Below are 14,435 nucleotides of genomic sequence, written 5' to 3' on the forward strand. Positions count from 1 at the left end.
AATGAACTCATAAAGTGTATAACTTTAAACGAAATGCGATGAGCTAACATTTGCAGATTAAAACGACATTACTTCACCATCCAATGACCCCAAATTAGTTCCAACCGTGTTAGTAGTACCGCGACTAATACTTGCAATTGTTTTTGGTACACTTAACAACAGATTAGTAAAGGAATTTATTGTTTCATTATATATCGTATGCTTGTTTAGTTATTATCAATAGTATTTATGGATGATCAGAAATAAGAATACGATATGAGCCTCGATAAAATGGTCCATATCGGCCGATTAACGTCAACCAAACAGGAACTTACTTGGATAATGTGGCACAAACTCTAGTCCAGAGGGCGCCATTTGCTGTGCGGCTTCACTCTGGATTACGCCCATCGGGGAGCCTTGGCCGCCCTCTTCAGATGTCCTCACGGCAATGTACATCTAAATCGAGAAACAAAAGATTCGGTTGTAAAGTGTTATAATAATTTATCTATGAACTTAAATATAGCTGTATAAAGTTTTACCATCAAAGTCTCCTCACATGCTATTTATCATATCCCTTTTCTCTCTGATTCACTGGTTTAATTGATATAGGCTACCTCCGAACAAAGGATGAAACATAACTTAATTTACATATATACATATTCATATTTCACAGCATAAAAGTAATAATCTATTGATAGGTAAAACCTACTGATAGGTCGGTTGAAAACGGTTAGCTTAAACACGCACTGAGAAATTCACACGAGTCCTACTGAACAAAACTGCTTGACACAGAATAATATGCAGAGTGCGATATGAAACAGACACACACTACCTGTAGAAATAATTTATAATTTGACTTTTTGAATACCAAGCATACATCATTTGATAGGGTGATTGTTATAATGCCTGACGCATGGAAAGACGAATAGATTTTCTTCCACCCAAAGTTATATTTTACTGTTTTGGTAGAATTTATTGAGTGCTATGTCAGACACCAATGGACGTACCGTTGACGCTGAGGGCTTTTGATTACAGCAGTACGCTCCACAGCAGAAAGCAGACTGAAGGATTGCAAACACTAATTCAGCAAATGCTACAAAGGCCAGCATACTGTCAACGGCAACTCTACCACCCTGAAAAATGAATAATAAAATCAAGGTCAAAAACCAAATCACAGAAAAGGTATATAACGTCAATATTACAATAAAGGTTATAGCACTCGTATATGATTTTAAAGGCGCAAAATTATACATTTATTCATTCGTTAACTCATTCCTCTTCCTTGTTTCTTTCATTTATCTTTTCATTCATTTACAGGAAACAGGAAGAGAGGTAATAGTTCCAACATACGTAGTCTGTATTATTGTGATACAGCCATTCACCATTCCAATAGTTCGTCATTCAGCATGTCAATAGTTTCTTTCTTCGTTATTCATTTATTTATTTATTCATTCATTCAGATGAAATATGATGAAAGGCACTGGTTTCAACTTACATAGTGTGTGTCACAATCGTAATAGTCCTCGTCTCTCACTCGGGTTCCGTTCAAGTCATACTCAGGAAAGTAGTTGTAGTAACACAATTGTTCACTAACTGCAGCACCACTACTAAAGTAACAAGCAATACCTGCCACAGTTGCCGAGATGATAGAGAGAACCATGGTAGTATTTATCTGTTGAGACATAGACAGATCGATACCATCAATATCTTTTATTAGAGAATATAAGTATACCTAAAGTATAATACGATGGACATGATTACGTTCAGGCGTGGACTGAGAAATGTGATGTGAAAAAATTACGTTTTCCTTCTTTAAGAAAAGGTCATGCCAGGGTCTGCGCTTTAACTCAGCCTGACATTAAGTGATTTGTATAGTTTAGCATAGTATAGTACACACACCTTTTACTTTTTGTGACACATGAACACAAGTGATATTGTATGTATGTTTGCGTATGGCACAGCACAAATTTGACCTGTATGACCTCTCTTTTTGTTGCTCAAGTGTAACCAAAGTTCTCGTTGGTCAGACGAGAGTATTTCCTCGCGTATAGCACATTCAGTCACTCCTCATGGTATTAATGTGATACTTCAATCCTATCTTATACAACAAAATACTATCACTACCGATTGATGTATAAACACGTTGTACGTTACTTATAAGATGGTGAACATGGATAATGAATGTTGTTGCTAAGATATCAACTCAGTGGATGCGTTAATTTGTCAAACTAATTCCTTGTACGTTTGCTTCTTGTTGTTTTACATGTTTACAGTTATGTAGAACTGACAATCCATATTCATGGTAAATTGGTTTCACTTAAAAACACGACAAGACATTAGATTACAAGGCTATAATATACCAAGTGTGCCGACAGCAAGATCAGAACTCGTACCATTGCGTTAGTCTTCTTCAGCGATGCCGCCATTCCAGACGATCCTGCAACTGCGAACTGTAAAAACATACGCAGAGATCACACGCCTGCTTTAATGGTTTCGTTTTATGGGAAAATGTCACTAATTTGGAGTCTATCATGATTTCTGTTAGCGCAAAGTCATCTCAGACGCTTACATTGTCTTTCTGTGCATCAATAACATAAAAACGGAAAGACATCACCATCAATAAATAGCTCATCGTGGTAGAGTCTTCGGACATTAACTTTCAGAAACAACTTCTTGAATGTACAAAAAACTGCATATAATTCTCACCAAGCATTGTTTACCTTCCATATTTAATGAATTTTAAAACAATGGCGTGGGAGTCATCAAAGATTCATCCTCTTCTATTTCTCCTTTGTCTATTGTTGTTTAAATGTTTGTGTGTATGTTTGTTGTTTGTTTGTTTGTTTGTTTGTTTGTTTGTTTGTAGGAAAAAACGGTTCATACCTACCATGACACCACACCATATACCAGTACCCAATTCACGAAGACTGCATTCTATGAAGATGGCAGTAATACCCAGTATTACACAAATTAAACCAAAAATGATCTGGAAGATTGCAAGGCCCATGTTACCCTTGAAGCAAAGCCTGGTCTTTTGGCCTTTCCACTGGTATTTCCTCTTGGTCGTCCCTGCACAGCCTGGGTTGGCTGGCTGGCATAGTATTGCTGCTGCTGATGCAGTGGTCGCTGTTGTTGTTGCTGATGCTGCATACTGAAGAGAGACATTAAGATACAAAGATACAAACACGTCTGATTTGTTCGAAAACTGGACGTCCTGTCATTTGAGTAAAGTCACTGAATTTATGATTACACGGAAATACGCAGTGATAAATAAATTTACAATATGACAAACTTCGGCAATTGTTTTGACTATCCTTTGTAAGAATGTTTCAACAAAAGCCAACAATAATTCGTTTGGATGAAATAAACAGGTCAAAACCTTTCAAATCCTGAAAATGTCCGCTCCTTAGAATTGCTATTTAATTACTGTCACCAGAAAAATGGAAAGCCACAAAGAAATGTTAATATTGACAAGCGGTTGCCCGCAAAATAGACTCTTGACCAGCGTAGGATATTTTGGTAAAATTGCAAAGATTTTGTTGGATTAAATAAACTTCTCTTCATTCCTTTATATGACAAACCCATTTTCCTTACTGAAGCAAAAATTTAGAGACGTATCGGCTATTGGGAATTTTCAATAACGGATTTTGAGTTTGGTTAATGCGCTGTAGCAGTCAACGCATCGAAGGAAATACAAAATAGTTATGTTGCTATGAAGCTCGAATGCATGCGTCACGAATGCGGCATAAAATGTCAGCCAGACATGTGGAACCGAAAATGTGAAAACGCATCATCAAAGCACTATTTTGTTGTATGTTGTTTTTCTCCTCTCCAGAACAATTGACGCAGAGTCTGTGTGTATCTGCCGAGATCGCTGCCATTACGCCCATTGGAGTTGGATAACTAAATATTAATCAGGAAGTAACACACATTTAAATTTGTAGATAGAAGGACAATACCTCGGCGATATCCGATCAGTCACTGTTCACAATTTCTAGAGTAACAATAAAACTCTACTAAAAGTAACTGTCTTTGTAAATACCTGGTTGCTGGCTGATGAGTCCTCTAAGAGCAAACTGTTCGCCTCTCACTTATATAGTTCGAAAACTGAACCACCTGTCATTTTAGTAAAGTCACTAAATTTATGATTACACGGAAATGCGCAGTGATAAATAAATTTACACTATGACAAACTTTGGCATTTGTTTTGATTATCCCTCTGTAAGAATGTTCAACAAAAGCCAACAATAATTCGTTTGGATGAAATAAACAGGTCAAAACCTTTTAGTCCTGAAAATGTCCGCTCCTTAGAATTGCTATGTAATTGCTGTCACCAGAAAAATGGACAGCTACAAAAAAATGTCAATATTGACAAGCGGTTGCCCGCAAAATAGACTCTTGACCAGCGGAGGATATTTTGGTAAAATTGCAAAGATTTTGTTGGATTAAATAAACTGCTCTTCGTTCCGTTATATGACAAACACACCTTACTCGAACAAAAATTTAGAGACGTATCGGCTTTTGGGAATTTTCAATAACGGATTTTGAGTTTGGTTAATGCGCTGTAGCAGTCAACGCATCGAAGGAAATACAAAATAATTACGTTGCTATGAAGCTCGAATGCATGCGTTACGAATGCAGCATAAAATGTCAGCCAGACATGTGGAACCGAGATTGTGAAAGCGCGTCATAAAAGCACTATTTTGTTGTATGTTTTTTCTCCTCTCAGAACAATTGACGCAGAGTCTGTGTGTATCTGCCGAGATCGCTTCCATTACGCCCATTGAAGTTGGCATAACTAAATATTAATCAGGAAATAACACACATTTAAATTTGTAGATAGAAGGACAATACCTCGGCGATATCCGATCAGTCACTGTTCACAATTTCTAGAGTAACAATAAAACTCTTCTAAAAGTAACTGTCTTTGTAAATACCTGGCTGCTGGCTGATGAGTCTTCTAAGAGCAAACTGTTCGCCTCTCACTTATATAGTTCGAAAACTGAACCACCTGTCATTTTAGTAAAGTCATTGAATTTATGATTACACGGAAATACGCAGTGATAAATAAATTTACGCTATGACAAACTTTTGCATTTGTTTTGATTATCCCTCTGTAAGAATGTTTCAACAAAAGCCAACAATAATTCGTTTGGATGAAATAAACAGGTCAAAACCGTTCAGTTCCTGAAAATGTCCGCTCCTTAGAATTGCTATGTAATTGCTGTCACCAGAAGAATAGACAGCTACAAAGAAATGCCAATATTGACAAGCGGTTGCGCAAAATAGACTCTTGACCAGCGGAGGATATTTTGGTAAAATTGCAAAGATTTTGTTGGATTAAATAAACTGATCTTCATTTCTTTATAAGACAAACACATTTTCCTTACTCGAAGCACGAATTCAGAGACGAATTGGCTATTGAGAATTTTCAAAAACGGATTTCAATTTTGGTTAATGCGCTGTAGCAGTCAACGCATCGAAGGAAATACAAAATACGTTGCAATAAGGCTTGAATGCATGCGTCACGAAGCAGCATAGAATGTCAGGCAGACATGTGGAACCGAGAATGTGAAAACGCGTCATAAAAGCACTATGTTGTTGTATGTTGTTTTTCTCCTCTCCAGAACAATTGACGCAGAGTCAGTGTGTGTCTGTCGAGATCGCTTCGATTACGCCCATTGAAGTTGGCATAACTAAATATTAACCGGGAAATAGCACACATTTAAATTTGTAGATAGAAGGACAATACCTCGGCGATATCCGATCAGTCACTGTTCACAATTTCTAGAGTAACAATTATTACGAACGTCAAAATGAACCGGAGACCAACTTTGATAAGCCCCTATCAATTTCCCTCGCAATCTTCCAATACCCTTGAAAAACACCGAGGTACTTTGGTCAGTAAACATACACTGCGCCTGCTGTGCTATCTCCATTCGATCTCCCTATGCAAGCTTCTGCATGGATCAAACCATTTTCGCCAGTTTACAGCTATGGCTGTTTGATATCGGTGTATTCAACGAAGCTCATGGCACACTTGTTATATATCACAAAACAATGAGACGCTGGAGTTCCCGAGACAGAATCGTTAGGAAAATGACACGTTTTCCCAGTACTTTCTTGATCCTTTGACCCTGCCCACCCCCGTCACCTAAATAGTATAGTTCATTACACAGTTACGTCCGCCATTGTTAATTTCATTCACGGACCACGATGTTAGTTTTCATTCTCTGAACATGAAGTTTCTTATTCTTATTATCCTTTCATCTGTGAAGAGTTTTTACTGGTGACTATTACAATTTTCACTGCTATGTTGTTGTTTTCACAAGATGCAGACTGCTTTTCCGTGCAGTCAATCATAGACAGTTTCTCTACTCCCTACAGTCCATGGCATGAGTCAATAAATGCCAGTTCACATGTGCACTATGCTGTTGATCGGCACATGACGTCCTCATGTCAAGTTTTAGGATTTTTTTGATGCTGAAATTTCACCAAAATGCTATTTCTGTATCCAGAGATTGTGTAATCAGTTTGATTTAAAACAGCGATATAAAACACTGTGTCAGTTAATCTCGGAAATTTCGGCTGCGTTTTGCTATGGTTGTCGATCAGTATGTGCACTGCATTAGGGCCTGTATAGAGAGACCCTGATGTAATCAAGGTATGCCAGTTCATAAAATCGTGAGAATATTTTTTTCTCTGTCGACGTCGATTTGCCTTACAATGGATTTTTAGGCAAGAAAGAGCATCATAGAAAAATGGTTGACAGGCGTTTCCCAAACCAGTATCGCCACAGAAATGCATCGCATGCTCAGCACTGTGAACGATGTCATAATGAAATACCGGAGAACTGGGCATTTCCACGAGCATAAGTTCACCGGCCGGCCGAGAGTCAAATCAGGGCCTCACTCAGTACAACGACATTGTCTTTCACTAGATATACTAACTGGCTATATCTCAGTCGTTCCGTGTGAATGTTTCAAATTTTACCGTGAAACCCAACTTGTACTTGAAACATTGCTATTGCAATGACATTTGTTACTTAGCAAGCTCATGGAATTTACTATTCAAGTTTGGGTAAAGTATGTCATGTGACATGACTGCATACGGGAAATACTTCACGATAACAGGATCGACGCATGTAACAATGCAAAACAAGGTCTGTGAAAAATCGAGTTTGAAATTATTATTACAATTATATAAAGCTCTTAAAATTGCATGCTTTATTTCATTTCTTGTCAACCACTTTGGGCTTCAAAATGGTTTCTGCGGGAAAGGGAGTCAGAAATAGAAGGAAGATCGAATGGCGGTAACACAGCAGGCGCCTTGTATGTTTATTGGCCTGTTTATCGGCAAAACTATTACCAAAGTACCTCAGTGTTTTCCAAGGGATATTGGAAGATTGCGAGGGAAATTGATAGGGGCTTATCAAAGTTGATCTCCGATTCATTTTAAATAAACTCTTCTTTGAAGTAACTATCGTTGTAAATACCTGGTTGCTATCTGATGAGTCCTTGTCTAAGAGCAAACTGTTCGCCTCTCACTTATATAGTCGCAACCAATATGGCCGTCAATGATGTGGCCCTCCCTTTTGCGTGACGTCATCGATGGCCTATTCAGGTTCTCAGCAGTGTTGTACAAGCAATGGGTGCGCTGTACGTCGGAAACAGACAGACTGCGCTGCTATCACAAGGCTCACCGAAGTGAGTGAGTGTAAACATTGCATTTTACGGAGTTCAAACAAAGACTTTCGGCAATCAGGAACAAAGGTATGGCGTGAAAAATACCGCCTGTGGTAATTTCTGGAGTGTGCGCTTTGTAAACATAATAAATCCTGGTAACTTTATTCCTGTCTCTACTTAAGGAAGCTAGTCATATCTTGTAATGAGACTGGTCGATGAAAAGTGTATGTTGTAAACACGCAAGAAGCTATGCTGTCCATATTTATATTGTAAAACTGAATGCAATTGAGCATTTCTCTTCTGCATTCATAATAAACATATCATATTGTCTTGATTACTCCATCGCTTTTGTTTACCTAGCATTTACCACTGTATAAGAACGTTTTGAAATATCCGTCGAACAGTTTGAAATCTGTGTCGCGAGGATTTGGTGGAAAAAGGCTGTTTTTATATGGAGCAAGTGGGTATGCATACCCACCTGCTCCAATAAAAACAGTATAAATGAATAGAAAAGCAAGTACACATATATTTATTTATCTATATACATATATAGTTAGTTAGTTATTTATATATTCATTCATTCGGTACGAAACTTTAATATCGAGAGCACAATTGTTAAGGGTATTGCATTCTGAAGTAGAGTGAATACGATGATATACGTTAGAGATATCGCCATGTGTAATGTACAATGAACTGTAATGTTTTAATTGTACAACAATATGAAAAGGGGAATGAGAGTTGATTTATAAACGGTACGCTTGTACGAGTAACCTAGTAGCTTGTTCCCAGTATATGCTACATATTAAAAGGGTATTTGGTCCATGTCTAACCAACTATACAACTTCTGTTCGTTTGTTGGATTCTTAAAATAGCATATACTGATACCGGTGATATTTTAGGGCATTTTTGGTTGAACGTCAACCTAACAAAGCTGAAGAGCTGCAAGAAATCTTTCTCATGCCTTTGAAGGAAGTATACAAATATCTTAAAATAATCTCCCGCAGCCTGACACAGCTATTTTATTTTCATTCCAGAAAACTGTTTACCAAAAAGCGTGAACTACGACTTTTAATTTCTTTGATTCGTCGAAACATTTGACAACCCTATACACTTTGAATTCTATACCCATTGTCGATGAATCCACATTCTCTAATAAGTTTACGCATTTACAGACCTGTACTAATATATGTGTGTATTATGCTTCACGAGCCGTAAGGCAAACAAACAAAAATCATTTACCGCTCGGGAGATAGGAGACCGAATAAAAGTGAATGTAAAGATTAACTCCTAATTTTAAAATGTCGAAAACGTCTTGTTGAAATCTGACGACTTTTGCAAACAGTTGACAAGTGTAGTCACAATCGCGAACAATAAGTGCACTGATCCTGTTCCTTGCAAATGAACACTGATTCCCCCTCTGCACGGTGGTTTCGAGTTAAATGTGGACAATTCGTCTTCAAAAAAGGTTTGTATACGAGATTCCATCAAATATAACGTCATTAAGAGTTTCCTGCATTGCAATAACATTTGTTGCCATTGTTACATCTCCAAGTAACTAAATGTAAGGTATTACTGTAGGATAAGGAAACTATTCGTACTGATAGTGATGAGAACAGTTTAGAACCAATTTAATTGAAATATTATGAACTGTAAAAGTCTCGTTTAGACACGATCTGTCTGTTTTCATATATTTCTAGTTGTGACCGGCGAAACTCTGAGCTAAGCTAATGGAACCTCGTTTTCGACCAGTCCAGCTGACATGTCTTCTCGGACTGAGAAACTTGTTGGTGGCGACTGAACTGATCCTGGTTCACATTCTCATCAGGACCGGTGACTTTTCCCAAATGCTGCTTGGGAGGTCTAGTTTCTCGCTTTGGTTGTGGCTGTTCTTTACGCCAGCCCTGCAGTTGTTGATGCTGTGTTCCAGGGCGCAATATCTCCTGCGGTTGATACTGCAGCTCCTGGGTGTGGAACTGTGGCACTTGTTGGCGATGTTGCTGTGGTAACTGCTGCCCCTGTGGCCGTTGATGGATGACTTCAGGTTGTATCACCTGATGCTGCAGCTGCTGAGGCTGTAACTGCAGCATTTGCTGGCGTTGCTGTAGTTGATGTTGTTGCTGTGGTAACTGATGCCCTTGACCCTGTTGATATACAACACAAGGTTGTGGCTCCATTTGGATTCTTGGCTGCTGATTGGATGTCACAACTGGCTGCATGTTTACAGCGTAACCCTGCTGCGGCCGATATGTTGTGTAAGATTGAAATATTTCTGAAAACAAAATATCACTGTTACTGGTATTACTGGTACCCTTAACTAGAGACTTGTAAAAGAAATTTATTGTTTCACTATATGTGGTATGTTTCTTTGGATATTTTCACGAGTATTTATCGATGGCAAGAAATAAAAATACAATATGAACCGCAATAAAAAGGTCCGTATTGGCCCATTAACGTCAACCAAACAGGAACTTACTTGGATAATGTGGCACAAACTCAACTTCAGCGGGAACCATCTGCTGTGTGGGTCCGCTTTGGATTACGCCCATCGGTAAACCTTGGCTGCTCCCTCCGGGTGTCCTCGAGGCAATGTACATCTATGTTAAGAAAGAAAAAAGTCAATTGTAAAGTGTTATGATCATTACATATAACCTTACATAGAGCTGTTAATTGTTACCACCAAAGTCTCGTCCTAACATGCTATTTATCATCAAAGTATATCGCTTTTCGCTCTCTTTCACCGCTTGAATTGATAACGGCTACCTTTGAACGTAAGCTTAATCATACCTTAACTTATGTGTATACATATTCATATTCTAAAATTTATAGAAGTAAATCTACTGAAAGGTACAATCGAATCTACCAGCTTAAACACGCATTGGGAAACTCAGAAGTGTCCCTATTGAATTAAAGTGTTTGGCACAGAATAACATGCGGAGTGCGATATGAAACAGATACGCATTACCGTAGAAATAAATTGTAATTTGATTTTCTGAATAGCAAGCATACATCATGTGATATGGTAATTGTTATAATGCCCGACACATGGAAACACGAATAGATTTTTTTTCACTCAACCATTATATTTTACTTGATGTTTTGAAAGAATTTATTGGATGCTATGTCAGACATACCATTGACGCTGAGGGCTTTAGATTACTGCAGTACGCTGAACAACAGAAAACAGACTGAATCACTGCAATCACTATTTCAGCCAATGCTACAACGGCCAGGATACTGTCAACGGCAACTCTACCACCCTGAAAAATGAAGAAATAAAATCAAGGTCAAAACCCAAATCTGAGAACTGGTATAAAACGCCAATATTACAATAAATGTTTTAGCACTATTATGATTTTAAAGGCGCAACAATATAGATTTATTCATTCGTTCACTCATTCCTCTTCCTTTTTTCTTTCTTCGTTATTCATTTATTTATTTATTCATTCATTTACATGAAATGTGATGAAAGGCACTGGTTTCAACTTACATAGTTTGTGTCACAGTCGTAATAGTCCTCATCGCTCACGTGGTTTCCGTAATCGTCATACTCAGATAAGTAGTAACACTCGTCTTCAAAAATTGCACCGATAATACCTATGATACAGGCACTGCCTGCCATAGTTGCCGAGATGATAGACAGAACTATGGTAGTCATTATCTGTTGAGACACAGACAGATCAATACCATCAATATCTTTCAGCAGAGTATATACGTACACCTAAAGTATAATACGATTGACAGGATTACGTCCATGCATGGACTGAGAGATTCGACTGTGAAAGTGGAATGACGTTTTTCTTTTCGAAGAAAAGATCAGACCAGGGTCTTGGCTTTACCCAAGGTGGACATTAAGTGATTTGTATGCGTCAGAACAGTCTAAGCCAGTTTCACGGAGAATAGGTTTAGAAACATATATCACCAAAGGGATTGTAACGTCACAGCTCCTCACCTGAAGTCATACGTCAGCTTAGTATGGCTTATGCACCTTATCTCGTTTTTGACACTATGAACACAAGTGATATTGTATGTCCGTTGTTTGCGTTTAGCACAGCAAAAATGTGAACCTATATGACCTCTCTTTTTGTTGCTCAGGTATAACCAAAGTACTCTTTGGCCAGAGGGGAGTATTTCCTCGCTCATAGCACAGTCAGTACTCCTCATGCACTGTATTAATGTTATACTTCAATCCTATCTTATATAGCTAAAATACTATTGCTACCCATTCATTACTTATAAGTTGATGAAAAAGTTAATGATTGTTGTTACTAAGATTTGCAACTAATTATTGTACGTTTGCTTGTTGTTTTACGTAACGCAGACAATCCATGTTCATGGTGAATTAATTTCACTTAAACATGATAAGACATTAGACTACAAAGCTATGATGTATCAAGTGTGCCGACAACAAGGTTAGAACTCTTACCATTGTGTTAGTCTTCTTCAGCGATGCCTCAATGCCAAACAATCCTGACGCTGCGAACTGTAGAAAACATAAATAGATCACACATGCCGCCACGAAATGGTTTCGGTTAAGACATTTTTTTTCTGATGTACCACTTGTGGGGGGTTCATTTTAAAGATCTGTGCAAAAGACAACTTTTTACCGGTTTAGTTTTTCGAAAATTGAAAATTTTATTTTTGCTCCAAAGAGTTAACACAGGGATGGCAGCCATTTTGAATTTCAAATATTCTTAAATCTACAGTAATTTGTTTCTCTAGTTCCAAAATTTGCACGATGACCCCGATTCTTATTCTTGATTTTGATAAAGAGTGATTGAAATATTCTTTGAGGAAAGTTTGATCAAAAGTTTAAAATAAGTCGACCTTAAATTGGAGTCTATCATGATTTCTGTTAGAGCAGAGGCACCTCAGATGCTCAAATTTTCTGTGTACACTAATATGATGATAACGGAAATACATCACCATCAATAAATAGTTCATCGTGGTACAGTCTGCGGACATTAACTTTCAGAAACAAGTTCTGGAACGTACAAAAAACTGCATATAATTCCCACCAAACATTGTTTACCTTACATGTTTACACAAATGCCACCGAATTTGAGCCACGCATTTAATTGCCCGTGTTTGGATAAATAAAGTTCTATTGAATTGAATTGAATTGAACTGAATGTTTAATGATTTTTAAAGCAATGACATAGAAATCCTCGGAAATTCATCCTCTTCTATTTCTCATATGTTTGTTTGTTTGTCGAAGAGTTTCATACCTACCATAACACCACACCATATACCAGGACCGGATTTACCAAGTTGGCATTTGATGACGATGGCAGTAATACCTAGTATTACACAAATGCCACCGAATATGAACTGGAAGAATCCAAAGACCATGGTCGCCCGTGAAGCAAAGCCTGGTCTTTTGGCATTTCCACTGGTGTTCCCTAGGTGTCGTCCCTGTACAGCCTGGGTTGGCTGGCTGGCATAGTATTGCTGCTGTTGCAGGGGTCGCTGTTGTTGCATACTGAAGAGAGACATTAGGATACAAAGATACAAACACGTCTGATCTGTTCGAAAACTGGACGACCTGTCATTTGAGTAAAGTCACTGAATTTATGATTTCATGGAAATAAACAATGGTAAATAAGATACACTATATCAAACTTTTGCAGATGTTTTGACTATCCCTTTGTGAGAATGTTTCAACAAACCAACAATGATTCGTTTTGTATGAAAGAAACAGGTCAAAACCGTTCCAGTTTCTGAAAGTGTCCGCTTCTTAGATTTGTCATTTAAGTACTATCCCTAAAAATATGAGAGATAAAAAGGAATGTCTATTGACAGGTGGTTGTCCACGAAAAAGAACTCTTGCCCAGTGGCGGATATTTTGGTAAAATAGGAAAAATTTTGTTGAATAAAGTACTTTTCACTCCCATATAATGACATTTTTCTTACTCGCACCACGGATTTAGAAACATATATCGGCTATTGCAATTTTTAATAAAGGATTTGATTTTTGGTAAATGCACCGATGGAAATATAAAATGAGTTGCCTATGAAGCTTGAATACATGCGTCATGCATGCTGCATATACAATGTCAAGCAAGTATGTGGAACAAAGAATGTGAAAACGTGTCACGAAAGCGCTATTTTTTCTCAACTAAAAGGTAAGACTCAGAGGTCATGTGTAACTGTCGGGATCGCTACTATTACGCCCATGGACGTTGGTGTAACTAAATATTAAGCAGGATATAACACATAGTTAAATATGTCGATAAAACAACAATACCTTGATGATATCCGATCAGTCACTCGTCAGAATTTCTAGACTCACAAGTAATCTAGACAAAAAGTAACTATCGTTATAAATACCTGGTTGCTAGCTGCTGAGTCTTTCTCTGGGAGCAAACTGTTCGCCTCTGACTTATATAGTCGCAACCAATATGGCCGTCAATGATGTGGCCTTTCCCTTTTGAGTGACGTCATCGATGCCCTATTTAGGTTCTCAGCAGTGTTGTACAAGCAATGGGTGCGCTGTACGTCGGAAACAGACAGACTGCGCTGCTGTCACAAGACTCCCTAAGGTGAGCAAGTGTAAACACTGTATTTTAAAGTGTTCAAACACAGTCTCTCCGCAACGGAAACAAAGGTATGACCTAAAAAATACTGTCGGCAGCAATTTTCGGTGTGTGCTTTGTAAACATAATAAATCCTGGTAACTTTTCTCCTGTCACTACTTATGTCACATCTTGTAATAAGACTGGTAGATGAGTGTTCTAGACACGCAAGAAGCTGTGCTGTCCATTTTGATATTGT

General features: G+C 38.0%; 3 protein-coding genes across 3 annotated transcripts in view; all 3 read right to left on the bottom strand.

Moving 5' to 3' along the window:
- The window catches only part of LOC139120077 (putative mediator of RNA polymerase II transcription subunit 26), a 29,000-nt gene that overhangs the window by 550 nt on the left and 14,015 nt on the right, over positions 1-14,435 (bottom strand). The gene's annotated exons all lie outside the window — the stretch shown is intronic.
- LOC139123602 (membrane-spanning 4-domains subfamily A member 4A-like) lies at positions 295-3,265 on the bottom strand. The gene is made up of 5 exons (XM_070689774.1): positions 2,867-3,265; positions 2,373-2,429; positions 1,475-1,651; positions 987-1,112; positions 295-435 (listed from the first exon to the last, which is right to left on the bottom strand). The coding sequence occupies exons 1-5, from the start codon at positions 2,984-2,986 to the stop codon at positions 295-297; spliced, it is 621 nt and encodes a 206-aa protein (XP_070545875.1). The 5' UTR covers positions 2,987-3,265.
- LOC139120026 (uncharacterized) lies at positions 8,234-14,192 on the bottom strand. The gene is made up of 7 exons (XM_070684039.1): positions 13,992-14,192; positions 12,894-13,143; positions 12,088-12,144; positions 11,152-11,322; positions 10,796-10,921; positions 10,138-10,258; positions 8,234-9,933 (listed from the first exon to the last, which is right to left on the bottom strand). The coding sequence occupies exons 2-7, from the start codon at positions 13,140-13,142 to the stop codon at positions 9,389-9,391; spliced, it is 1,269 nt and encodes a 422-aa protein (XP_070540140.1). The 5' UTR covers position 13,143; positions 13,992-14,192; the 3' UTR covers positions 8,234-9,388.

Source organism: Ptychodera flava, chromosome 2 (genome assembly GCF_041260155.1).
Source record: "Ptychodera flava strain L36383 chromosome 2, AS_Pfla_20210202, whole genome shotgun sequence".
Taxonomy (NCBI): Eukaryota; Metazoa; Hemichordata; class Enteropneusta; family Ptychoderidae; genus Ptychodera; species Ptychodera flava.